Raw genomic sequence first — 27,419 nt, 5'->3', positions numbered from 1 at the left:
AAAAATAAAAATAAATAACCACTTGTTATTTAAATAAATAATAATATACTTCAGATGTTTGTTAAAATAATATAAGGGAATTGTCTGATTGTACTGCAGGATAGAAGCAGCTGCCAAAACAGGTTGCAGGGGACTTGGAGTGTGAAACACCCCTCCTAGTTTGAGAACTCTACAATGTAGATGTCTCCATCTGAGCCAACTGCTGAAAGCCTGTCCAGGTTAAGTATGGACATGCCCATTCACCGTCATAGACTGCTAGTAATCAAGTAGGAGGGAAAAGGAGAGATAGCTCTTCTTGTGCTACAGTTTATAGATGAAATAGACATATATGAGGGCAGCAGACATGATTCTTTTTTTTTTTTTTTTTCCAATTTGAATGAAAACATCCCAAAAAAAGGTAACCGAGAATGCAGATTCTTCACATATCTGGACTGGGAATAAGGAGATTTTGCTACAGTTTTTTGTGTGTGTTTGGGTAATTTCAACTCTCTTTCTGTTCCCCAGCTTTAAAGAGCTCTGATGCTTGAGAACTAATCACAGTTAGATATTGCAATTCATGTGACATAAAGGCAGTTGCAGGAAAAACTGGCTGCCTGTGACCAGCCCCTCTTCACTACATCACAGATTTCTGCTCTGCTACCTCAGAAAACATCTTTGTTTTGTGAAAACTGAATCTGATTATCTACAAGGTAAAGAGCTGAGATGTCACTTTAATTTATTCAGATGATATATGAATAACACAAGCCTGTTAGGTGTAATGAGGACCCATGGGAGAGCAGAAAGCATTCGGAGTACATGAGTTTTCACCTCAGTTGGAGACAGCAGCAGTTGCAAAGGATGGCAAGTGGCAAGTGCGTTAGTCCCTCCTGAGAGGACTTCTTCTATTAAGGAAGTCTCTGCACTGATGCAGGAAAGTTGAAAAAGTGTTGGTGAAACTTGGTGACCTGAACAATGGATTAATATATGACTGTTGAAATCATGTGCTGCATGCTAGGTATGCACACAAGGTAAAAGCTGAGGTGGAAGTTGTGGTCACTGAAGTAACCCCTTTGTAATATCACAGCAGTACATAGTGGACATCTCAGCTGGAAAATAAAAAAAAAAATGGCATTGACAAGCCTGTGGGAGTAGGTTAGTGAAAAGTGAGGACTTCAGCTTGGCCTCAGCTGCTGCATTTGCAGTGGGAATCAGACTTGTGAAGGATTAAGAACTACACAAGGGAAGCACATCTCCAGGTCCCTGTGATTTATATTAATGTGATGACAGTGTCCTCAACTGAGTGTCTGTGATGTCCTGAGGACTGTAGTAAGTCTCCTGTGGGTGGAAAGCATGGAGCAGGCCTGCCTCAGCTTGCACTGATGCTCCAGAAGTAAACGTATTCCAATATGCATCAGTGCTGGAACAAAGGATAGGCAGCGGTCTCCTAAAATACTGAGACCCAGATGCTAGTAGAGCCCCACACATGCTGCCCAAGACATCAGAGCAAAATTACTTTCCTCAGAAACGAAACACATCACTGGGTTTTGGTAAACCTAAATTTTGATGTTCATCTGCTTTCTGTTACTCTTATTGAACTTGGTTCTAGGGAAGAGGAACAGCATTTGAGACACTGAAAAAAAACTCCAAAAGATCCAACATGGACTAAATACTCACTCTGTTTGGGTATTTGGAAAAGATAAACATCAAGAGAACATACATCACAAGCCCACCAAAGGAGATTAGCTGGTGAGATCCTTGTTTTGCTGTGTCAAAGATGAGCCAGCAGATGATAGTTATAATAAAAGCCGCATGCAACACCCTAGGGAAAAAAAGTGTCAGGCATGACATCCTGAAGAAGACCATATATTCCTTTCCCTTTCCCTCTCTACAACATTTACATCTTTGTCTGTGAATGCACTCTCTGAGCAATGTATTAAGCTGAAATGTGAAGCTCTACACAAGCAGGAACCTGCCTTTGCTGATGCAACTCTGGCAACAACATCCCTTGGTGGCAACCAGAGAAATGTCCTCCAACCATGTCCCCAAAGTCAGACTGTGGGGGAAACACCATAAAGCATGATTAGCTTTTGTCTGGGTGATATTTCTGTTCAACGAAGTGTGAGAAGGCACCCTCCTTTTTCACTCCATTCTCCTTTTTCTTTCCTGTCTTCTTTACTGAGTCTTTTCTTAGCTCTGGGCAAAACAGGCCATGTTTTTTATGAATTGCATTGTGCTGTTTAACTGGTGGGTCTAAGAAACACACTACTGAGGAGCAGGTTATAAACTGTTTTCTTCTTTGTAACTGGCTGTAGTCTATTTAGAAAAATAACTTTTAATCAGAACAATTCTTGCTATCTCAGAAACAATGAAAAGAGCCGTGTGGACATCTGTGTTCAGCATTTCGATGGTCCCCACTATCGCAGAACTGTGTTCAGTTTGCATATTGAGGCAATTGTCACAACAATAGCCTGAGAGGCAAGGAAATACATCATTCCATCTTCAGAGGGGAAAACTAAACTAAATATAGTCCCAGTTCTTTAATGTTACTTGTGTCTAACAGTTGCTTAGTTTCCACTGATTTCAGATACCTAGATACCTAAATTCTGGGTTTAGACCTGGATCCAAAATACTGCAGGCCAACTCCACAAAATGGCTTGGCCATTGCAATGCTGAATAACACTTTCAACACATGACAGACATTATGTCTCTTGCAGGTAACCGTGATCTACAGTTAGGCACTTAATCTGTGATATGTACAATTGAAAGATTGCAGCCCAGGTAATACAGCATTTACTATCCCTGGCTTGCTCATCAGCGCTCTCCTGTTCAGTTTGCTGCTTTCCCAAAAGAGGCTGCCAAATCGTCTAATGAAGGTGCCTGTGTGTGACTGTTCTCTAATAATGTGGCTCGTGAGCAGAAGGACCACAATCTCTATAGCATCTTTCTTAGAAATTCCTGCTCCTGTGGCAAAACCATTTCAAAATCTTAAGAATAAATTGGGACATCCTTCTGAGCCCAGAATGACTCTTCCTTAGAGCTTTTTCTTTCTCAGACAGGTGACCTATCTAAGACAGAAGGCAGTTGGCCAATTTCCTTTTCCTTTATAATGAGATTTCTTTTTTTTCTTTTTTTTTTTTTTTTTTTTTTTTTTGGTCTATGAGCCTCCTTTGACTCCCCATTTTCCCAGGAATAACTTAATTTTTTTGTGATAACTGCTCAGGAATACTTGGAATAAGTATCTACCTATAGGTAGATATAGATCTATAAGGATATAAGTATCTACCATTTATCTATCAGATGAATGTCTACCATCCCAAGTAAGGTTGTATGATCTTATTATGACGCTAAATGTGGCTGACATGTTTTGATTCCTGAAGGTCAAGTAAAAATCGCTATGGAGATATGTGAAAAAGTATTGTCTAAATAATACACTTCAGTCTTTAGCAGTTTGCATACATTAGAGTTAAGTTTTTCATGAATCTCACAACTCTCTGAACAAGTGACAGTGAGGCATCTTCTGGCTTGCAGAATGAATGCAGAAGGCTACAACACACCTGAAATTCTGTGAACATGTTCTCCTGCAACCACGAACTTGTCCTATGTCAATTTGAGGAATATTTTTACATTTTCTGTCAAGATTTTTGATATCTAGCTACTGTATTGCAATCTTAAAGAAGTGTCTGAAAATCTTTAAACTGGAAAATATTGAATTATTCTATATGTATTCTTTACAATTTGTATGACTGATCCATCTCTCTGTGCTTGTGGGTGTGTAAATTGAAATAGAACTATAGGGGTAAATTGACTAATGCTTTGTCCTTCTGCATAAATAGGAAGCAATTCACACTTACCACTTCAGCCAAAACCACTGTTTCTCCAGATACCTTTTGCCAGGGGAAAAGAATGCAGCAATTCTTTCTCCATACTTAGCTATTAAAATATCCCAGCAGATGACAAAGATGGCTAGGACAGTGATGATAAATAGTGGCAAGGCTCTCTGAAAATTCAAGATGCAGGCTGCAATAACTACTGCCAAGTATGCTGTCACAGAAACAAGAATATACATGTTGGTTAGGTTGGTCTTTTTAAAATAAGAATCAAATCTTAAATTTAAAGGATGTTGTTAAAGTCAGGTCTGTGTTTATCTTTTAAGTGCTTTTCTGACTCCTGCCTAAATTCTCAAAAATTTTCCTTTCATAGACAGTGTTACTTACGATATGGTCATTGATAGAAAAGGTGGCTTTCATCCTGTCAAAGCAGGTTATGTGCTTTGGCCAAGCCAAGTTCCTATCAAACTTGTTAATCACTTGGGAAAATTAAACACCTCTACAGAATTGCTTTATCCTGTGTAAAAACTGTGAATTATGAACAATGTGTTTTGTTCCTTCTTTCACAGGAGGAGCTTATCCAATAAAGCTAGAAAAAAAAAAAACAACTTAGAAACACTTGTCAATTGCATGATTTGATGGCCCTCTCAAGTAATTGGGAAGCTTAAAAGTAGTTTCTTTCATAAAGCAGCTGTGAAATGATTTGTCTGTTTTGCAGGTTCATTGCTAATAGCTGCTGGCCAATGAAATATCCAGTTCTTGTAAATAATCTGATTTTGTCTATGGCAAATAAGGAAGAACTACTGATTTTTGTAAGGCAAGTTGGTTTTTATGGAATTAACATGTGAAGTCCTGACACATCCTTAGAACTCACTTGCTTTCTTGAGCCAGGATATGCCTGTACTATGACAAAGCATGGCAAGCTGATGCTAGGAGGGCAGGATATTCAGCATGCAAGAGGCCCTTTTACAATCACTTCATGGCATGCCGATCCCTATCATACAGACATATTTCAGGTCTACATGTTGTCAGTGTTCATGTAGGAGGATGTCAAAAAGAAATCTGGTGAAGTAGAAGGAAACAAACCAACCGCATAATTAGGAAAGGGACAAAAAAAAAGAGTATCTGAATAACTTTTCAGTGCATGCTGACATAAACCACATTTCCTCTAACAAACATTTGCTGTGGATGTTAAGTTATATGGGTCAGAACAGGAAACATTCCTTTCTAGCCTGCTGACTTAAGTTCAGTCCAAGTTGGTGCCTGGCTCTTTTTAATGTGATTTCATGGGTTGGGGCAAGTTTCTACAGCTGTAACTTAATGGGCCTTTTAGAGGGGGCTTGTAATGGAGCAGACACAAAGACTGAACTATTCTTTTATCCCAAATGTAATTGGTAGTCAGATTGAAAGATTCTGGAGGAGCAATGTAGCCAGATCTGTGCTTTTGTTAAGTTTGGGAATGAGTGGAGGTTTTGTGATCTGGAGCTTTCTCTGGGACTAAATTAACTTTTACCTCCTTTCAAATGCATTCTTTAAGACAGTAGAGAGTATTTGTGTCACATAGAAGACAGGCACAGTCTACAATCTCATATAGGTAAATAAATAAGGCTTCAACAACCCTGAATGTAATATACTGTACCTGTTACTAAAATTCCGTAGATCATGTAATGAATTCTGGATTTATGTTTCTTGCAAAATTCACAGACTTTATCATATTTCTCTTCTAAAGGCCTAGGAAAATGCAAAAAACCAAACAGAACATAAACTTGAGCTATGGATTAAAAAAAAATGAGTAATTTGCACAGGAAGATCTGGTTAAATTGATTAAAGTTTCTCCACTGGAGTATGCTGCACTTGGTAAGGGTTAAATTCTAATCCCAAACTGCCAAAGAAAATTGTACCAACATCTGCAGAGCTTTTGGGAGGAACTTTTTTAGTTTAATGTTGGACAAGTAAAAAAGAAGATCTGGCAGATATCTACTGGGCCAATCTGTCAAATATCTAATGGGCTGAAGTTAACATGCCAGTTCTGCTAGCCTCTGAAGTACAGGTCTTCCGTGAAGAGGTCTGTTAACAGGGTTACTGCAAACTGGGTTGGTAGTTAAAGACTCAGAGCCCATTAATAGACCCACAAAGATGGTTAAGACAGCCGGCCCAGCATCACTATGTGGGGCTGTGGTGTTGATATGGTTGTGAAGGCTTAAGACGGCATTTGTGTGTGCAAAATAACCAGTGTCCATCTAAAATCTCATTACAGTGTGTATAGATGTTTCCTAAGAAGGAAAGGAGAGTAATTGTAGTGGGTGACTCTGTTCTGAGGGGTATGGAGAGGCCTATCTGTCAACCAGACCCATACCATAGGGAGGACTGCTGCCTCCCTGGGGCTCAGGTTAGAGACATTAAAAGGAAGGTCACTTTTCTGGTGCAGCCCTCTGTTTACTACCCTTTGTTGGTTATCCAGGCAGGTAATGATGAGGTGGTAAGAGAAGTCTAAAGTCACTCAAAAAGGACTTCAAGGGACTGGTACGGCTAGTTGAAGGCTCGGGAGCTCAGGTGGTGCTCTCATCAATCCCTCAAGTGGAGGGAAAAACTCTGAAAGAGCGTAGAAATCACATCTGATTAGTGTCTCTAAGAGACTGGTTCCACCATTGGCATTTTGAGTTCTTTGTTCATGGCGAAGTTTATAAGGCATCTGGTCTGCTGGTGACAAATGGATGAGGTAGAATGCAGCTGTCCCAGAGGGGAAAAGGATTCTGGGGCAGGAGTTAGCTGGGCTTATTGACAGGGCTTTAAACTAGATATGAGGGGGGACAGAGAGATAACTCGGCCCATTAGGAATAAGCTCAAGGGAAGCGTCCCAAGGCTTGAAGGATGGTGGACTGGTGAGGGCTCTCCCTCTGCTATTTCATTTGAGAGAAGGGATAGATGTTTACAAATCATGGAAGCACCTAAGAATGGTCTGGTAGGAAATGGGGCCCACACTCACAAAAAGGTGTTGGATTCATTAGCTCATCTCAAGTGCATCTATACCAATGCACGCAGTATGAGCAGCAAACAGGGGGAGCTTGAGGCCATGATGCAGCATGAGAACTATGACATAGTAGCTATCACAGAAACGTGGTGGGATGCCTCACACGACTGGAGTGCTGCAGTCGATGGCTACATGCTCTTCAGGAGGGACAGACAGGGAAGGAGAGGCAGTGGACTGGCCCTGTGTGTTAGAGAATGCTGTGAGAGCTCAGAAATCAAGTACAGTGATAACGGGGTTGAGAGTGTTTGGAGTAGGTTAAGGGCCAATAAAGCAGATCTTGCTGTGGGAGTCTGCTATAGACCCCCCAGCCAAAGCAGTGAGGTGGATGAAGCTTTCTGTAAACAGTTGGGAGAAATCTCGCGGTCACTTGCTGTTGTTCTTGTGGGGACTTTAACCTCCTGGGTGTCTGCTGGGATCACAGCACAGCAGAGAGGGAACAATCCAGGAGGTTCCTGGAGTGTGTGGAGGATAACTTCCTCACACAGCTGGTGAGTGAGCCGAGCAGGGAAGGTGCCTCCTGGACCTGCTGCTTGTGAACAGGGAAGAGCTGGTGGGGGAGGTAAAGGTTGGAGGCTGTTTAGGGTGCAGTTACCATGAGATGGTTGAGTTTTCCATCCCTGGAGAAACAAAGAGAGGGGTTAGTAAAACTGCCACCTTGGACTTCCAGAGAGCAAACTCTGACCTGTTCAAAAGACTGATTGACAAAATCCCTTGTGAGGCTGCCCTGAAGGATATGGGAGCCCAGGAAGGCTGGACATACTTCAGGAGAGAAGTCTTAAAGGCACAGGAGCAGGCTGTGCCCGTGTGCCGGAGAACAAGCAGGTGGGGAAGGAGACGGCCTGGCTAAACAGGGACCTTTGGCTGGATCTCGAGAACAACAGGAGAATCTATTGCCTTTGGAAGAGGGGGCAGGTCTCTCATGAAGACTATAAAGATGTAGTGAAGTTATGCAGGGAGAACATCAGGAGAGCCAAAGCACAGCCAGAGCTCAACCTGGCTACAGCTGTTAAAGATAATAAAAAATGTTTCTATAAATTCTTTAACAACAAAAGGAGGATTAGGGAAAATCTCCCTCCTTTACTGGATGCAGAGGGAAACATGGTAGCTAAGGATGAGGAAAAGGCTGAGGTGCTCAACGCCTACTTTGCCTCAGCCTTTAGCAGTGGAACTGGCTGTTCCCTGCACACCCAGCCCCATGAGCTGGGAGATGGGGAGGGGAAGCAGACTGAGGTCAGCACAGCTGAAGAGGAGGTGGTCAGAGACCTGCTGCACCACTTGGATGCACACAAGTCTGTGGGACCGGATGGGTGACACCCAAGGGTGCTGAAAGAGTTGGCAGATGTCCTCGCCAGGCTGCTGTCCATGATTTACCTGAAGTCATGGCTGACTGGGGAGGTCCCATTGGACCGGAGGGTGGCAAATGTGACACCCATCTACAAGAGAGGCAGAAAGGAGGATCCAGGGAACTATAGACCCGTCAGTATGACCTCAGTGCCAGGGAAGGTCATGGAGCAGGTCATCTCGAGCGACATTACAAGTCATATAACAGACAACCAGGGGATCAGGCCCAGTCAGCATGGGGTTATGAAAGGCAGGTCCTGCCTGACAAACCTGATCTCCTCCTCATGACAGGATGACCCGACTATTGGACAAGGGAAAGGCTGTGGATATTGTCTACCTGGATTTTTGAAAAACATTTGACACAGTTCCCCATAGAATTCTCATAGAAAAACTGGCTGCCCATGGCCTGGATGAGTGAATGGTCTGCTGGGTCAAGCACTGGCTGGCTGGACGGTCCCAGAGAGTGGTGGTCAGTGGAGCTAAATCCAGCTGGCAGCCGGTCACAAGTGGTGTTCTTCAGGGCTTGGTGGTGGGACCATTTCTGTTCAACATCTTTATTGATGATCTTGATAAGGACATAGAGTATGTCATCAGTAAGTTCACAGATGACACCAAGTTAAGCGGGAGTGTTGATTTGCATGAGGATAGGGAGGCTCTACAGAGACTTGGATAGATTGTGTTGGTGGGCCAACATTAATGGGATGAAGTGCCAGGTCCTGCACTTGGGCCACAACAGCCCCCTGCATGGCTACAGGCTTGGGGAGGTGTGGCTGGAGCTGTCTGGGAGAGAAGGGTCTGGGGGTTCTCATTGACAAGCAGCTGAACATGAGCCAGCAGTGTGCCCAGGTGGCCAAGAAAGCCAACGGCATCCTGGCTTGTGTCAGAAACAGTGTGACCAGCAGAAGTAGGGAGGTGACAGTCCCCCTGCGCTCTGCACTGGTGAGGCCACACCTGGAGTGTTGTGTCCAGTTTTGGGCACCTCAATACGAGAGAGATATCGAGGTGCTGGAGCGAGCGTAGAGGAGCGAAATGAAGCTGGTGAAGGGCCTGGAGAATAAATCCTATGAGGAGAGATTGAAGGAGCTGGGACTGTTTAGCTTGAGAAGGAGAAGGCTGAGGGGAGACCTCATCACTCTCTACAGCTACCTGAAAGGACAGTGTAGAGAGGTTGGTGCTGGTCTCTTCTCACAGGTGATTAGTGATAGAACAAGAGGGAATGGCTTTAAACGGCAACAGAGGAGGTTCAGACTGGACACTGGGAAAAAATTTTTCACAGAGTGGTCGGACAGTGAAATAGGCTGCCCAGGGAGGTGGTGGAGTGGATGTGTTTAAAGGTCATTTAGATGAGATGTTGGAGGATAAGGTGTAGGGGAGAACTTTGTAGAGTAGGGCTGATGGTTGGACTTGATGATCCCAAGGGTCTTTTCCAACCTGAAAGATTCTGTGATTATGTGATTCTGTATATTTGAAAATTTGATTGTTAATTACATTACCTTTTTATCTAAGACTCATCAGTTCATGGAAGCTAAAATGATTTATTCTGTTTGAATGTCCTATTCTAGTATCTGTTCTTCCAATTATTACATATGTCACTTGTTCTTTTGTAATATCACTAAGTGTAATACAGAGTGATTTCATGAGGGAGGCTGAAATTTAGCGCAATAGCAGTTAAAGGAGTTAATACAACACAGACTGCCATGTTAAGTATGCTGGTGATGCAGACATATTTCAAATACAAAAGCTGTAGCTAAATAAACACATTCATGCTGTGCAAGATGTAAAAGAAATCACAGCTATAGCTCTGTCTCTCTAAACAGGTGCCTCACACCCTGCAGTCTAAAAAGGCAATGTTATATTTAGAGATACCAATTATCCAGACTGTATTTGTTTGGAAATTACATGCAGCTGGAGTCAATTGCAAAACAAAATGCACCATGAATATACTTCTCTTCTACACTTAAAAAAAAAAATATTACTTTAAATAAAGTTGGAAAGAAACAAGGAATGTTAACTTAATTTGTATCAGCACTCAGAACAGCAGAGCAGGAACACACTCCTTCACCAGTACGAAGCGTAACGGGGTGTCTGAGAAATCTTGCTTGCTTTTGATATTTCAGTTTTAGTTCTGAGAATTCCTGTTGCCCCACAAATCATAGCTTTTTTTTTTTTTTTTCTTGTAAGAACATTAGGTTGTCTGCCCAGTCTCAGCAGAGAGATTAGAAACAAGATTAGAAAGAAAAAGAGAAATGAGGGCAGATACATGAATAAGCCAGAGTTACTTTATCAAATTTATGGTTAATCCGTCAAACACATAAAGGAAAAAATATTAGCTTTCTGTTACTGCTACTTATGAGTCTTTTGGGATTTAAAATTATTTTAAGATTATAATCCCTTGTAATCTCGTATTTGCTCTAACATCTCTCTCTTCCTTGTTATTTTATTAATTTAGGTTATTATCACTTTGATACCAGGATATTTTAGGCATATATGTCATAAATATGCAGCTCTATTCTGAAAAGTAGCAGAAAAAACCATCTTCCTTATGAAATCTGGTTAATTTACTAAGGAAACATTTTCTAAGAGCTGATTTTACAGGTTTAAAGTGCAGCATGTTGCTGATGGCTCTTACTTAACCAAAGATGCTGGAAAAACAGGTATCATTTAAGCACATTTAAAAGAGAATTTTAATGTGAAATACTTATATATGCCAGAACTACTCTTGCTTGCATTTTGCATTTCAGAAATCCTTTTTCTGGTCAACAGGTACTCTGTAAGTGAATGTTAACACCTTGCACATGTAGTGAAACCTTGTTATCAACAGACTGATCTTTCAAACGGGTTACGTCTCAGACCACAGCCTTTTCAGTACTATCTGTTGAAAGAAATTACTGACACATTCAAAATGGAGGCATGCTTTGTAAATCCTACTTTTGAGCAGATACAAGGAAGACATAGATCCTATTAGTGCCTTGTAACAGCTAATTTTCAAATAACTTGGTAGCAATTCATTGCCCTTGTCAGTTGCTCAACATAAAAATAAATCTAGACAAAGTACAAAACCAGAGAGCACAGAACAAGCTGTAGCCTGCTTGTAATCAGAATAGAGCAAAGTGCTCTTCATCTTCCATCCTGTAATGGTACCAGCTGCTGATGGAAGAACAAGGGGACCTCAGGAACAGCAAGTCCTGTGAATTAAATCTGATTTATCTCTCAGCTCTCCATGGGAGTACAAATAAACAACAACGAATAAAAAGTATACAGGCTTCATCTCTGCTCCAACTCAACCCATCTCTGTGCAGGGATACATCTTGTCAAGTGACTCCTATGGGCCCAGGTTTGAGGGGGAGAGAAGCTGAGAAGCTACTAACCTTGTATAGCCATTTGATTGTCAACACTTGCTTGTGCAATTAGCTTACTTCTGGGTAAAGCTGGATACCTGCCACTGGAGGGGCTTATCAGACTTGGATGTTTGATCTATCAAATCTCAGCTATTGTTTTTGCTAGACAAGAACCTAAATGTTTTTAACAAGAACCTAAATGTTTTTAACAAGAAAGTGTTTCATGCCAAAGGACTGACAAATCTCCAAAAAAAAGAGAGGAGAAATGAGAGAATATTTAAATGACTTCTAAATACATTTGCTAGATTTTTGAAGCAGCATTTTAGTATGACGGCATCACTAAATCTGAGCATATTAGCACGTCTTTAAGTTCTCTATGTAGAACTTGAAAGCATAATTAAAATCTTCACAACTACTTCTGTATATATCATTTGTACAGGCACAAGATCTTTCCAAGCAGTCCAATCTGAGTAAGACAAAAATTTGAGATATCTAGTAAGTGAGTTATTAAAATCAGCTGAAAGAGAGACAGGTTCAAAGCTGAAATGGTGTGTTGTATTACAGAATGTAGTCATAGAAATCAGGGGAAAAGTACAACATGATTTCTATGAACATTTATATGAAGATTCAATATGACAGAAAAATACTAAGACATTAAAAAAATTAAGATATGATACTTAAAATTATGTTTTAATGTCTTATACAGGGTTTGTAGTTTTTGCCAAAAAACCTAATCCTTGAGTAAAACGTAGATGTATGCATTCACTGTGTGGTCACTTGGCACCAGAGCTAACAAAGTGTAAAAATTCTGCTCCATCAAAATGGCTTTTTTTGCAGCTGTTCTATTCTTCTTTTGCACTGGGGTAAATAGCTATGCAAACTGAAGGACAACAGTGAATCTTTAACTTCCTGAAAGAGATCACTGTAAAGACCTTTCTTCAAACAAGTCTCTTATGGAAATATTGGAAAAGCAGTTAATGTACAAAAAGAAAAATATTGCTCCTTTAATTTGCAAGGCTTCAGAAGGATAGTTTCGTGATCACATGTGTCAGCTAAAATGTATAATAATTTAAAATACAATGTGTTCCTCTATTACACAAATTGCTAGGCAATACCAAGGTCTGTGTAGCATAGGGAGTGAAATCTAGAGCTGTTATTCCAGAAGCAGAACCACTGGCAGCTTATTGCTTAGGCCAGGATGAAGCGAGTGGAAAATTTACTCATCCAAAAGACATTACCCTTTCAAGCGTGGTTGCTCCTCACCTACGGAGTCGTGTTTGTTTTCATGAAGATCACTATCAATATTGATGTATTCATCCTCCTGGAAAACAGATCAGTATCAAGGCTGTGAGAGGGGTACATGCTTGTTAAGTAAGGTGTAAAAAAACAGATTCCCACTGGCAGATGGCTGAAGCTGTCTCACGACTTTCCCATCTGCACTAAGAGCACGGCTTCAGCTCTCCTCTCTGCCACCAATGCTGTGATCAGTATCAGGCAAACCTGGTGGTTAAACTGTGGCTGTGAACCTTCCCAAGCCATCCACACCATTTTGAAAGGGGAAATAAAGGGGGGAAAAAAAATACCAACGCTACTCAAAGCTGGGGAGGGCCCTCTACAGAGTACCACTGCAAACACACCAAAAAGTGGCATCTTCAGGTAGGGATGGTAGAGCTGCTAATTAGCCAACTTGCCCAGGTCCTCCTGTTGATGACCTCCTGTTTTTGATGTTTCTCTCTCTTTGCAGAACTAAAATATGATGGAAATTTTATGTATGGACAATGGTTAAATTGTGTGTGTGTGTCTTATTGTTTTAAAAATTTAACTAAGCCAAGTTTTCTTTCTTAAGAAAAACTGCTGAGAAAATGTAACAAGTCACAATCCTTCAAAGAGAGCTAGCATCCACAGGCTTTGCAGCAGAAACTTGGAATTTAGCCAGATAGCACATTTGCATCAGGAACATACCTTTTTGCTATCTGCAACCACATAAGCCTAGCTGCATTAAAGCTTTTGAAAAGCTTTTGAATGACTGCAGCCTGACCTCCACCCTGTTCAAGGACTGTCCTTGAGGTGGCTGGGAGTAGTACAGCCCCTGGCAGCTAATCAGTGCACCTGTGGGGGCTGCTGTGCCCACGGTCTTCCTTACCCTGACCTGGTCCAGAGGGGCAGAGGCAAGGTGCCCGTCCCATGGATACATACATCCATGCTCATGGTGGGGTGTGTGGAGGGCCTGGTGACCCAAGCCAGGCAGCTGTTGTGTTTAACAGCAGTAGCGTAACTGCACGTGACCCTTGCGCCATGCTTGCACCTCCTCAATTTAATGCCACGCCAGGGCACTGTGACTGGTAACCTGTCCTTGGCTGTCCAGCCAGGACCATGGTGAAGGCACAGAGTACTTTCCTGAGCTGCTGGTCGTGTCCTACCATCTCAAGAGGAGCTGGCCCTCTGTACACAGCCACATAGAGCACTGGCAGGCTACCAGTGAGTTAACCTTTTATTTTTTTGTTACTATTATTTGTGCTAACCCCATTCCCCAAACTGCTTTGTGAAGCAAGACACGTGGCAGAGCTTGCCCTGGCCCTTGCCTTCTGTTTGGCTTCCCCGCTGCAGGCATCACTGAAAGTTCTGGAAAGCCCTCAGTTAGTTCTTAGTGACACACCTGAACCAGCTCAAAGGCAAAATTAACACACGGCCAGTAAATAAAATGGTTATGGAGTATATATGTAGAAAATTATATTCATACCCCTAGGAGAAAGCTCAGCATGACATGGACAGGAGTCTCTCAGTCACCTTAATTGTAGTTTTTGGAGGGGGGAGGGGTATAGAGGGAGTCACAGAATCACAGAATCATCTAGGTTAAAAGACCTTGAAGATCACCTAGTCCAACCAATAACCTCAAACTGACAGTTCCCAACTACACCATATCCCTCAGCGCTTTGTCAACCCGACTCTTAAACACCTCCAGGGATGGGGACTCCACCACTGCCCTGGGCAGCCCATTACAACACCCAACAACCCCTTCTAGAAAGAAATGCTTCCTAATATCCAGTCTACATCTTCTCTGATGAAACCTGAGGCTATTCCCGCTTGTCCTATTGCTTACTACTTGGTTAAAGAGACTCATCCCCAGCTCTCTGCACCCTCCTTTCAGGGAGCTGTAGAGGGTGATGAGGTCTCCCCTCAGCCTCCTCTTCTCCAGACTAAACACCCCCAGTTCCCTCAGCCGCTCCCCGTACAACCTGTGCTCCAGACCCTGCACCAGCTTCGTTGCCCTTCTCTGGACACGCTCGAGTCATTCAATGTCCTTTTTGTAGTGAGGGGCCCAAAACTGAACACAGGAATCGAGGGGCGGCCTCACCAGTGCCGAGTACAGGGGTGAGATCCCTTCCCTGTCCCTGCTGGCCACGCTATTGCTGACACAAGCCAGGATGCCATTGGCCTTCTTGGCCCCCTGGGCACACTGCTGGCTCCTGTTCAGCCGGCTGTCAGTCAGCACCCCCAGGTCCCTCTCTGACTGGCAGCTCTCCAGCCACTCCTCCCCAAGCCTGTAGCGCTGCTGGGGGTTGTTGTGGCCCAAGGGCAGCCCCAGGCATTTGGCCTTATTGAAACTCCTCCAGTTGGCCTCAGCCCATGGCTCCAGCCTGTCCAGGTCTCTCTGCAGAGCCTCCCTACCCTCGAGCACGTCAACACTCCCACCCAACTTGGGGTCATCTGCAAACTCACTGAGGGTGCACTCGATCCCCTCGTCTAGATCATCAATAAAGATGTTAAACAGGAGTGGCCCCACTCATGTTGTGGTCACCACTTGTGACCGGCCACCAACTGGATTTAACTCCATTCACCACAACTCTCTGGGCCCGGCCATCCAGACAGTTTTTTACCCAGCAAATCCATCCAAGCCTCAAGCAGCCAGTTTTGCCAGGAGAATGCTGTGGGAAATGATGTCAAAGGCTTTACTAAAATCAAGGTAGACAACATCCACAGCCTTTCCCTCATGTAATCAGCAGGCCACCCTGTCATAGAAGGAGATCAGGTTTGTGACTTCCCCAGTCAGCCAGGACTGCTGGTAAATGATGGAAAGCGGCTTGGCGAGCACCCCAGCCAGCTCCTTCAGCACCCTCGGGTGTATCCCATCTGGTCCCACAGACTTGTGTGTGTCTGTGTGATGCAGCAGGTCACTGACTGTCTCCTCCTGGATTGTGGGGGGGTTCTCCCAGTCTCTGACCTCTGGCTGAGGAGGCCTGAGTCTTGTTATTAAAGCCTGAGGCAAAGAAGGCATTAAGCACCTCAGCCTTTTCCTCATCAGTCGTTGCCATGTTTCCTCTTGCATCTACAGGGAATGGAAGCTCTCCCTGGTCTTTCTTTTGCCATTGACATAGAAACATTTCTAGTTGTCCTTGGTTGCTGAAGCCAGATTAATTTCTAGCTGGGCTTTAGACCTAATTTCCGCCCCACATTGCCTCACAGCATCTCTGTAATCACTGTGTGTGGCTAGCCCCTTCTTCCAAAAGCTGTAAACTCTTCTTTTCTCCCTGAGTCGCAGTCATGTGGCTCTGTGGAGGAACACTGTAACTTACAGCCACATTTTCACTAAACTCAATTTCTTTCTCTTTGGTCTTGCCTATGAAATAAAGCAAAGTTGAAAAATGAAAATGCTGCCACCTACTAAGCTGCTATTATTTGTGGTAACTGGGAGCACTCTTCTCAGTGGCTGTAGAAAGTGGGCTTCTCACCTGAGGGACACTGAGTGCTGGTAATATTGAAGTATCATTTATTCCTGGGCTTAAATTTCAGGTATATTTCATGCCAGTTCTTCTTACAGATTTTTGAACCTACATTATAAACCTTGAAGAGCCCAGCTCCCTGGGTCAAAGAACTTTTCTTTCATGTTTGTAGGTGGCTGTGCTCCCTGTGCTACCATGTCCCCTCTCCTGGTCATAGATCAAAGCCCATGTCTCACACCTCTTGCCTCTATCCCCATCACCATCCCCAGTGCTCCCCACTTCACACGCTGCCCAGGGCAGACCATGCTCCCCTGTCATTTTTCTCCATTCCACACTATCCTCCCCAGGCCAAAATCTTGCCTGGACCACCCATAAGCCTGGGCTCTGGCTCTTCAAATTTGTGAATGTTTGTTTGTCTTGAGAAGGTAACTGATTTTTTCTTTTAAGTATTCAAATATAAAAGGCATCAATCCACACCTTTTCATGTTGTCTGCAATGTATTTAAATATGCTCAGAATATTATTATGTCACTATTTTATCATAACAAATGCTTTCTTACATCTACACTAAAGGTTGTTAGAAAATCTGAAATCAAAGATCACCTTGTGTCTCACTCTGAAGATACACAAGGAAAAGGAAGAATGGATCCAAACCCCTTTTCTTCTTTTTTCATGACCAAACACGGTATCAGATCTGGCTCCTGGGGAGTGCTGGCCGGTGCTGAGGCTAACCCAAGAGCTATGTGGTCTCCATGGACTTCTGCCAGCAGGGATACAGCAAGGTCCATACTCTTCAGAGCCTCAAAATAAACTCTTCTGCCTCAGTCACAGAGTAGTGAGAAAGTGTTGGTGTGGGTGTATACATGTCTGTATTACACTTGAACGAAATAGTAGCTGCATGCTTTCAGCTGAACCTTTTCATTAGGAAATTGGTTTCTTTGATCAAAACCAAGTTTTCATTGTCTGCCACCATTTTTCTCCATCTTTCAACAGTTTCAATCAGTTCTGACAGTCCTTTTACCCTTTTTGTTTTGACATCTTCCTTTTTTGCTGGCTTTTTTGAAGAGGAAGGTATAGTTACTGTCTACCACCTTCCTCTCCTAGGTTCTCCGATCCTGGTCTAGTTCCCAGGAGTGCATATCAGAACAGTCCAAGTGATTCTTTCCATCACTGTATATCTGGAGTCACTTCAACTTTGAGAGCAGAAGCATTTCTTTGGCAGCATGCCTTTGCTGCCTCTGATCACCTCCAAAAACCATTGGAAGACAGAAAAGAACATGCACAGCATCAGGAAGCCTCTATTTTTTATGTGCTGCACATCAAGTACCATCACCAAACTTAGCAAGTAGATATGATTACAACACAGGAAAGTACTGTAAGTTTTTAATGGCACTTTCAGAGTAGCATATTATTTCTGGAATGTGGATGTGAAAATATTAATACATGACACTAGTAAAGGTTTGGTTTTTTTTAATTCTGACTTTCATGTCATCACAGTGAGCTACTGACTATGTGGGCTTAAACAAATGTACAGTGAAAAGAAGTAAAAATGGATGTATTTATTATGATTTGTATTGTATTCTCCTTTCTCTGTCCAGTTGTACATCAGAGCTGTTGCCTCCAGTTTCTCTGAAATTTCCTCTATTTTGGATGAGTGGATATTTAATATGTATGTCCTGTCTGACTGAAAGATTGTATCACTAAACCAAATGTCTCCAGTTTCTCTTTTTCCAACTTCACATGAGAAAATGTTTCTATATCAAATCCTCATCCATAGTTTCCCCTCTGATCAACATTTGTGATGACTCTTTTGTCTCTTGAATGAAGCCAGAAGCCATTATACATTAAAAAGCATTTTCTGAATCCTACATGTCCTGTCAATTTTCTGTTTTTCCTTAATGTATTTTGGATAACAGAACTTGCTTCCCTGTCAGTTTATGAATTTTAAATTAATTTCAGGTTTTTTTAAAATACCTGTCTTGGAAGAATTATTACAACTAATTACTGACATTGAATTTGAGGTTTATGAATTTACATAAGGTTATTAAAAAGAAAAAAAAAGAAAAAAAATACCTGATTAGTATGTACAATTTTATTGTTTTGTGTATTCTTGATTCTCTGTGAATTGTCTCCGAGACCTTTTGGATTTGTAGCATCCACACCTTTTCTGTTGTTCTGGGGCATGACAAGACCAGAAATAATATTGCTTCAAATCTAAAGCTGAAATCCTCTCTCATGTGCAGTAAGAACTGATTGACTCTCTAATGCCTGTGCTTCTGTGTTTTACTTTACTAGTACAGGGAGTTCAAAACTCAGTCTACAGAGCTCAGGTGTTCAAGTCCCTGCACTATTACACAAAGCTGCATCGGTCACGGATGGTGCTTGTCTAATGTGAATCTGCTGTTCTCTTGATGAAAATTCACATGTCCTCCTAGTGCTGCCCTTTACCTTAGGAGTGGTTCAACAGTTTACAGAGATTCAGCCCTTTTCCCCACCAAGAGCAAAAGGGCCTGTTTGGGCCTTCCCCAGATTGTTAATACCTTTGCTCCAGTATACATGCTCCTTATGCATATGCAGTAAATGATTTTTTGTTTTTTAAATAGATACTTAAATTGCTCTTGAGATAAAATACTGAGAGTATCTCCAAAGAGAGCAGTTAGCCTTACTATATTAATTCTCTGTGGTATACCTTTTGTCAGAGTGTACTGAGAGTTGGACAGCCATAACTAGCTCCACTATTTCTTTTTTTTTTTTTTTCTTATTCTGAATCTGAGTTTTCTTGTTTAATATTTTGAAGGATACACTATTACTTTTTAATGATCCTCAAAGGGCTGGTTCTTATATCAGTTTCCTATGAAAGCTGTTTAAACAAAATACCAGATAACTTATATCTGCAATTGATACAAATATTTTATATTTCAGTGGTTTCTTACAACAGCAGTTATGGTATGGTGATTGCACTGCATTTTATGCATGAAGTATCTCATTATTTACATAGTAATAAAATGAGTAAATTAGTATCTACATTTAGCCTTCTAAGAAAAAGATAATTTCAAATTAACATACAAAATAAGCTTAATCAAAGTAAATTCTGATAAAGGCAGGAATAAGCAGTACTATTAGACATAAATTAAATTTTGCTTTTAGCAGAAACTTGACCTTAGAAACAACCAGAACACTTCCCAGTAATATATTTTCTTTAAAGATAGTCGGCCTCTACAATTCACAAAGAATATATTTCAGTAAAAGTGTTTCTGGAACTTTGTGTGTCTGGGGGAAGAGGAGGCAGTTGCAAGAAGCTGTTGATTCATCTCCTGTGGCCCTGATAAACCAAATGCTGATACATCAGTTCCCTTCCTTCTAAGAGAAAAGTATCTTTGCATTCCCTTAAGAGGGAGATACTTATTTTTCAGAAGGCACCTCTGTTACTTGTTTGCCTTCTAATCATGCTGTTTTAGGAGATTGCCATAGCTGACCTTCAGTCGGCAGTGAAAGCCTCTACTGAACACTTCATACAGTAAAAAAAAAAAAAAAAAAAATCACAAGAAGCAGTCCTTAACTGTAGCATTGAGATAGAATATATAAAAAATACTATACATATCAGCATAGTGAAGTTGAAGTGGTATGGTTCTGTAATTGACACACACACACCCCTGGAGATAGTCCCTTTGAAGATTTCTATACTTGTTGCTGAGCAAGAAGCAGCAGATTCCTTAGGACTTTTGTCAGTGAGCATGTGAAAAACAGTAAGCGTGCGACTTGCTGTCTACAAGCAAGAGAAGTAATCTGCATTGGAACAAACCTCTAAAAGTCACTTTGTCCAACCCACTGCTCAACTACAATAATTATGTAAGAGTTTCATTTATAGAGTAATTAAAATATATTAATGTATCAGTAATGTAACAGAAAACTAGTAAGAGCATCACATGTTGACTGGAACTCTAAATAGCCTGCACTGCAGAATGATAGATTTATTTTCTGCAAGCATAAAAAGCACTCATTTCAAATGATCATACTGTATTTCTGGCATATTCTATCAAATTCAGTAGAAAATGGTTAATTACTATTGATAAGTTTACTTCAGTAAGAGACTACTTCTGTCGACTACAATTTTCTGAGTGCCATGAAGCTGAGTAATTTCCTTGTATTTCACAGCTGATTCCTCAAGTACAATCTCTTCATTCTCCCCTTCATACAATTTTTAAAATTTGTTTGGTGAAAATACATTTTATTTAACCCTAATAAAAATTCTTTAAAATTTCTCTTAAGAATAGCAATATTCAGGTGATAAACTGTCTATTCCTTTCTTCTATTTGCTTAGAGACTTTCTGAGTTTGCTGAAGGAACTCCTTTGTCTTTGCTTATCACCTGCTGTTGCAGATTGCTACCTAAGCACCCAGCGTGGGCAGAAAAGCTTCTACCTCATTTGCTCAGCATCTTTTTCCACCTCCCTGGAAATGTCTCCAGAACAAAACATTGCAACAGAAAATGGGAGTTCAAGCCTTAAGGACTACAGCTAGCATAACCCTTCTATGAGCACAGGCCAGATCCAGCAATATGCCCAGTCACTTCTGAACCTACTCAAATTGTATTGACATAAGGAAGCTGTTAATGATGAGGACAGATTGACTACCAGAGCATCCAAGCAACCGCTTAAACTGTTTATGGTTTAAGAGTGGGTCATTACATTAGCTTTGGAGATTAGAGTCAAGGTACTTAAGGATCTCAGTGGAAAACAGATGCTTCAAAAGCAAATGTTTTAAGTTACCATGCTGGATTTCATTGGATTTTGGATTGCATTCAGTCAGCTGAAGCCATCTGATTTATAGTTCAAAACTTTGCTATTCTTTTAATATTCAGTGTAACTGAAGACCATTCATCTAAGTTTTCCCCTATATACCACCTTTTGCTAGCCAGAGTGTCATGATTCTGAAGGAGTTAAAATGCATCTTAATTACTGAGGAAGAATTTTTCTGATCAATAATCATAGCATTCATAAATTTCTGTCAAATGATAAAATTCAGTGTCCAGGGTAGGAGGGATTAATATTTGTTATCCATGTGTTAAACTATAGTAAATGAGTGGTAGAGACTGTCAGATTTAAATTCAGATGGCTAAATCTTCATGAGGTGTTTGAAATGGGTTGTAAATCAGGCTGACCCATCTCTGAGTACATTAGTGTTTACTCTAAAGGCTTAAGTTGTCAGTCTTGAGCAAGATAGTTGGATAGTATCCTGAAATGCAGGAAAAACAAGTTAAAGTGATAGACTAACTGAAGCTGGCCATAAAAAAAGAAACAGGAAATTCGTTTGCTCTCAGAGCAAAAAATGTATGAGAGGCAGAAAGCAAAATCCATAAAAATGAAGACAAGAAAAAAAGATCTGCACATTCCTGAGAAGGTAACAAGGTGCATATGACCCCTGCAATTATGGCATTTAAAACATCTGTTGATGTCAAGCAGGAACACAATGAGTATGACAAGGACAAGAATCTTAAAAATGTTTTTTGCAAGGAGTATTTATTTAGCCTGAGAAGAAAAGAGCCTAAAGGTACAACTAACTTTCACTATTTCCTGTAAGAGATGGGGTAGTATGTCACAGGTTTGGTTTTTTTTTAAAAAAGCATGGCTTTGGAAAGCAAGTTTTGAAAATATGGAAAAGGACTTCATAATTTCCTGCCTGGATCTGATGGTGTTATGCAGTGAAATGCCTTCATAATTTCCAAGGGAAATTACAACAACATTGCCCATGAAATGTAAATTCTTAATAGTGCCTATAAACTTAATTAACCAACTGGACAAGAGTATCTAGGAAGCTGTGGTGAATGCCAATAAACACAGGAATAAATTACATTATTTAGCATATGTTATAAGCTTATTTGAATGATATGGTGTACAAAAGATGCATATGTAGTATCCCTATGAAGCACGAGTAAAAGGGAGAATTTTAAAGGGGATCCTTCCTCAAGTCAGTTTAAGAGCAGAGTGTGCTCTACTAGAGAAACAGTTACTGAGTGATTAACACATCATAACACTGACAATAGGGTGCCAATGAAAAATAAATATTTATTAGCTCTTATACTCCCTTTGTGTTATATCTATTTTATGTTTATCTTTGAGTTCCCTTTAAAAGCTAGGGACTTTCTTCATTCCACCTACCTTCCTTTTTGTGAACCAGCTCTTATGGTTCCTTGAGGAATAAGTGGTGACTTTTTTAATATCATCGAGAGCAAGTTGAATTGTCAAAACTGATTAGGTAAAACTTCGCCTCTCAAATGAGAGCTAAACACAAGCTAGGTAAATTCAATGTCAATTTTAGGGTTACTGTTAATGTTGTGGGGTTTCTGAGCAGGAAATTCTGTGGTCAACTGTAGTGATCCTCCAGCCAGTGCCATCAGAAATAAGTTAACTGAACCACATTAAATGCAAGAGATACAGTAGTGTTTCTACACATCATGTATGACATTATTGTAGATATAGCTACAGAATATATTACTTTGGCATGTAGACACTTAACACTGTCAATCTTCTGAATAATGATGACACTATGAGGATAATTATTTCAGTTTCTTAAATTGCATTACTTATTTAAGGGGGAAAAAAATACTCTAAATCTAAATGTGTTGTTATAAACAGTGCTGCAATCTATTGATTCTAGTTATGATGTAGTATCCAAAGCAGGTAACTTTAGCATGTAGGTCTTAACAATTGCATTGGGATTTTATTAAGGTTATATTGAACAGAAGGGTAAGAGTGTGCTTGGGAAGACTGGCAGTGTGGGTAGAGCTATGTATATTCTTAAAAACAATACAAGAAGCTTATTCATTGTAATACACCCAGATGTCTGTTAGTAATGGAGATGTCCCTAGTATTAAAAAAGTGAGAGGAGAGATACAGCTTGGAGCTGTACATTTGGGTTTTGTTGTCTGTTTTCTTTTGAGATGGTTCTTAGCTGTTAATGAGGTGAAAAGTTGCTTCTGGGTCTCAGGTACTGGCATTATCACAAGGCAATAATGCAGGACCTTCGGTTTTTTACACTACGCCTATAAACAGTTCGAATGGAATCTGTGTAGCGTACAAAAGAAGTACCTGATATTTTTCAGGATCATGCATTTTTTAAAAATGTAATTCATGGTGTTAATAGAACTTTACGCTACGTGGATGCATGCCCTCTATGAAAGTTAACATTAACTAATTTCTTCAGGGTCTACTACAGTACAGTTGAAAAAGTTTTATGCTTCTGTGATGCAGAGAAAATCCTATCATAGTACAGAAGGATGTGCGTGTTTAAATGTCAATAGCCAATGTGAAATTAAGAAGAGCTCCAATAGTTTTCCCCCTTTGACTATTTGTACGACTAGTAAAAATGCAGATTAGTCTGTAAACATCCTGTTAAGAGTCCCTTCACAACAGAAGGCACAATGCCTCTCATTCTTGACATAATAACGCTCTGATATGATCCTTCATCCATCCCGTGTTAGCCCTGAACTGCTTGTACTGTGTTGAGAGCTGTTTTCTTAACTTACTTTATAGAACAAGCTACCTAGCCCAGGTTTACTTTGTCCCCGTCTTATTTTTTTTATCCCTTTGTGTGTTCATCATTAAATGGCTCGGGTGCATCTGAAGGTACCTATGGAGTGCAATTCCACACCGATACTTAAAATGGCTTAAATTCATTCCTTTCCAGAACACTTTTATATTTTGTGGTTTAGGGAAGATACTCATTGTACAATACTAGAAGACTCTGTATCTTGGAGGAAGAAAAATATTCACTCTATGTGCAAGAAAAGCTCCAATGCAAGAAAATGGAAAAAATTATGAGATTGTTTTCTTCTTAGTAGCTTCTACTGTGATTTATTTTTCTATATGCAGAAGTTTACCTATTTCTTCCTGTGTCTTATTTTCTCTAGGGAGTGACTTACATGTTGAGTCAGAAATAATGTAAACACCTTCTGGTATGCCAGGAAAAAACCGTAACCAAATCTGACTCAGGCCCCAGGTTCCATTGTTGATCAGTCTCCATGATTTGGCACTTACATTATTTAAGCCAGAGAGGTTTTGCAGGTTCTTGCAAATATCTGCAATGGACAGAAAAGGAAGCACCCGGGTTCCCTGAATGTTGCCCAGGTGAGCTAGCTGCATTGAGGCAGAGGATTAACGTGAGTCACTATCCTGTGCTCCACAGAGACTGCTGAGGAAAGGTGATTTTCTATTTGGATCATTCAGGAGTGTTTGGCACCAAGCTTCTGCAGCTAGGGAGGGACTTCTTCATGGGTTTGTAGGTATAGACTTTGGAAGCTGACTTCACTATTTTAGGCACACATTTTGTGTGAAAATTCAGCTAGGATGAAGCTCTCATGTCATTCACTCCAACTGAGGGAGACTCAATTTCAAATTGCTTGTCTATCTGCTCTGAAGCACAGATGTGTTGAAGGCGCTCTGATTACCCAGGAAGATGTCCTAACCACTGGGCTATCACGTTTTAAGAAAGTTCTCTGTCTCCTCTTGAAGCTGTCCCACTTAGTGTGAATTATTAACTATTGACTGGAGTAGGGACTTGACCCGAGCTCCCTTACATTCCACAAATATTCCCCGACTGGCAGATTATAAAATCAGTTTACTGCTTCTCTGTCTCCATAGCCCAATGAATAAATTATACAGAGTGGTTTGATGTCACTGGAGTTACATAATATTCCACATGCTAAGCATCTAGAAAGACCTTTCTGTGTTATCTGTATCGTGTCGACTGGTATTCACACCCACTATATGCTACCCTTCCCGCTAGCTGAGCTCAGGGGCAGCGTAAAGATCTGCAGTGAGTAAGAAAGTCTGCAGCGGAGAGAAAGGCACTCTTCAGAACCACTGTCTCTCCCTGGCTGGTTCTACCTTCAGTAACAAGTAGAGTGAACCAGCCTGGCTTTGAGTTCACAAATTTATGTTTGTCCCTGCTCTAATTCATATGAAAGTGCAGGGATGCTGGGCACTAAAAAACAATAACTATCTGAGGTTGTTGGTGCTTCTGCTTTTGAAATCTGCATATTTTTTTAAATTGCTGTTAGCTTACTTCGTGCACATAATATGTGGAACATTCTGGGTTGGCTCCTTACCTCCTCTCTGTGTTCTTCTTGGGAGCAAAACAAGACAATTGCACTTAGTTCATGTGTGGAAGAAAAAAGATTTGTCCCAATGTGATTACATGATTATTTTTTTCATATTATTAATATACATTGCTTTGATGAGATACATGTCTGATGCGTAATTATGACCTCCTCAACAACCTAACTGTTAATTACCTGTCCTCAGGAAAAGGCATCAACTGACACAGCAGATGGGAAAGGTGTAAGATCCATCAGCCTATGAAATATTGCTGAGTTAGGACACTTTTCAAAGATGCTGGTACACCAGGCAGCAGACAAAGGCAGCAAGTGGGGCCTACTCCTGAAGGTGTCAGTTGTGCTCCAGCACAAAGAGAGCCTTGTACTTTGGCAGGACATCAGTACAAAGCATGTGGTGTGTTGTAAAATATCTGCAAGTAGGGAGCAGAAATTGCCTTTTCTTTGTTCGGGGACTGAAATATTTATGGTTGGACACAATGCTTTTAAAGGTCTTTTGCAACCTAAAGGATTCTGAGTAGGCATTGTTCATTGTTTTTAACTCCTTCCTTTTCCCCACAAAGCACAGAAAACCACACTTACCTGGAAGGCCAGATTGTGCACTCCTGAGTGATCACGGGTGGTCTCTGTCAGCTCCATGCGCCTAGCATGGGCAGGAGAGTTTTGGGTGAATGTTGAAAGCTACTTGCATCACAGGGCAACAGCAGTCAGCACCCAGTTAATCCATCCATGGAATCTGTGAGTATTACTTGAAGTCTGCTTAGCTGGGGGCGCTCTGAGGTTGTTCTTGCTCACTTATAGCTCCACCCTCTCACTCCCCTGGCACAGCCCCTTTTGGCCAGCATGGGAAACTGCATTCAATGTTTCTTGAGACAAGAAGGGAGGATTCCTGCTGGCCCCAAGCGGCAGACAGACTCTGGGTGATCCCAAAGGCAAATGTGTGTATTTACATGACTTCACTTGCTTGGGGGAAAAATCTTCCCCACCCAGATCTTTGAGAGGCCAACACAATTTTTTTTGGTTTTTTTTCACAGCTGTTCTCAAGTCACTCCTGCGATGTTATCTTGGCTCTGTTTTCACAGTGGTTAAGGACTTCATCTAGCAAGAGAAAAGAAGGGAAAGGAACAAACCCCAAACCTCCAACAAATACCAGATATGCATTTTCAGCTGGCATGCCAAATCTTAAGGCATGGGGTCATTACTTACCTGTCCTCAGATTACTGACCTTTAACTGAAGAGTTTTCTAACTAAGAGTTTTTAGACTTGCTATTTGTGTATGGTAAAATTATATTCTTAGAACCGTCAGTTGGGTTTCCTACCCATGTTTTTAGTTGCTTATGGACTTTGTATGTACAGCTTGTTCTGTGTAAGTTCACTGAAAATAGTAGCATTATTACAGACACTAACTGTCAGGCAGGATTTGAGCAAATATAATTTTCATCTTTAAGCACAACAAAAAGGAGGGTGGTTCTGTTTCTTTGAAATACAGCAACATTTATTTATGTACTCATTAAGTGACTAAATTTGTCATTTTCTACACGGGGATTGAAAATGTCATGAGTTTTGCCTCATCCTGTGAAAGAGAAAAAAATTATGTCCTGTTTTAGGAATAAAGATAGAATGGACTAGCATGACTGAATATATTCTTGGAAATAAAGAACAGTTACTCGAAAAATAGGATGATGTATCTTTCTGAGGAATCTTCCAACTACGTTTTAATTATAAATTATGCAGTTGCAATATATGTTCTCTGAATCCTGTAACTATTGCTTGAAAAGGAGGACTACTTGTTTTTCTTTTCAGTAAGGAGCATATGACTTTAAATGATATATTCTGTTTTTCAGCGTTCAGAATCTTTTTTGATGCCCCAGGTTTTGAAATCAGCATGTTTACTGCTATTTGTATTTGCCCCTGGAATAGAGCAATTTCTGTGACTAATTGATTCTCTCTGCACACCAGCAAAAATAGCTGCAAATATCTTTAACAATTTTGATATAATTGCCTGCTAATTACTGCATACCTCAGCTGTTTCTCTCTTCCTTTCTTCCTTCTCTCCTTCTGCCAGTTTTGGA

General features: G+C 40.9%; 1 protein-coding gene across 1 annotated transcript in view; it reads right to left on the bottom strand.

Moving 5' to 3' along the window:
* Window positions 1-25,986, bottom strand: part of SLC28A3 (solute carrier family 28 member 3) — a 46,865-nt gene extending 20,879 nt beyond the window's left edge. Inside the window, exons 1-6 of the mRNA XM_074932706.1 lie at window positions 25,930-25,986; window positions 18,310-18,411; window positions 12,755-12,837; window positions 5,446-5,537; window positions 3,831-4,020; window positions 1,654-1,798 (exon numbers count right to left, since the gene is read on the bottom strand). Coding sequence (XP_074788807.1) covers window positions 1,654-1,798; window positions 3,831-4,020; window positions 5,446-5,537; window positions 12,755-12,837; window positions 18,310-18,411; window positions 25,930-25,986 — 669 coding nt within the window. The remainder of the gene's footprint in view (window positions 1-1,653; window positions 1,799-3,830; window positions 4,021-5,445; window positions 5,538-12,754; window positions 12,838-18,309; window positions 18,412-25,929) is intronic.
* Window positions 25,987-27,419: the final 1,433 nt, after the last annotated feature.

Source organism: Athene noctua, chromosome Z, assembly GCF_965140245.1.
Source record: "Athene noctua chromosome Z, bAthNoc1.hap1.1, whole genome shotgun sequence".
Taxonomy (NCBI): Eukaryota; Metazoa; Chordata; class Aves; order Strigiformes; family Strigidae; genus Athene; species Athene noctua.
Note: the sequence above shows the minus strand (reverse complement) of the source record. Positions and strands in the feature narration are given on the sequence as shown.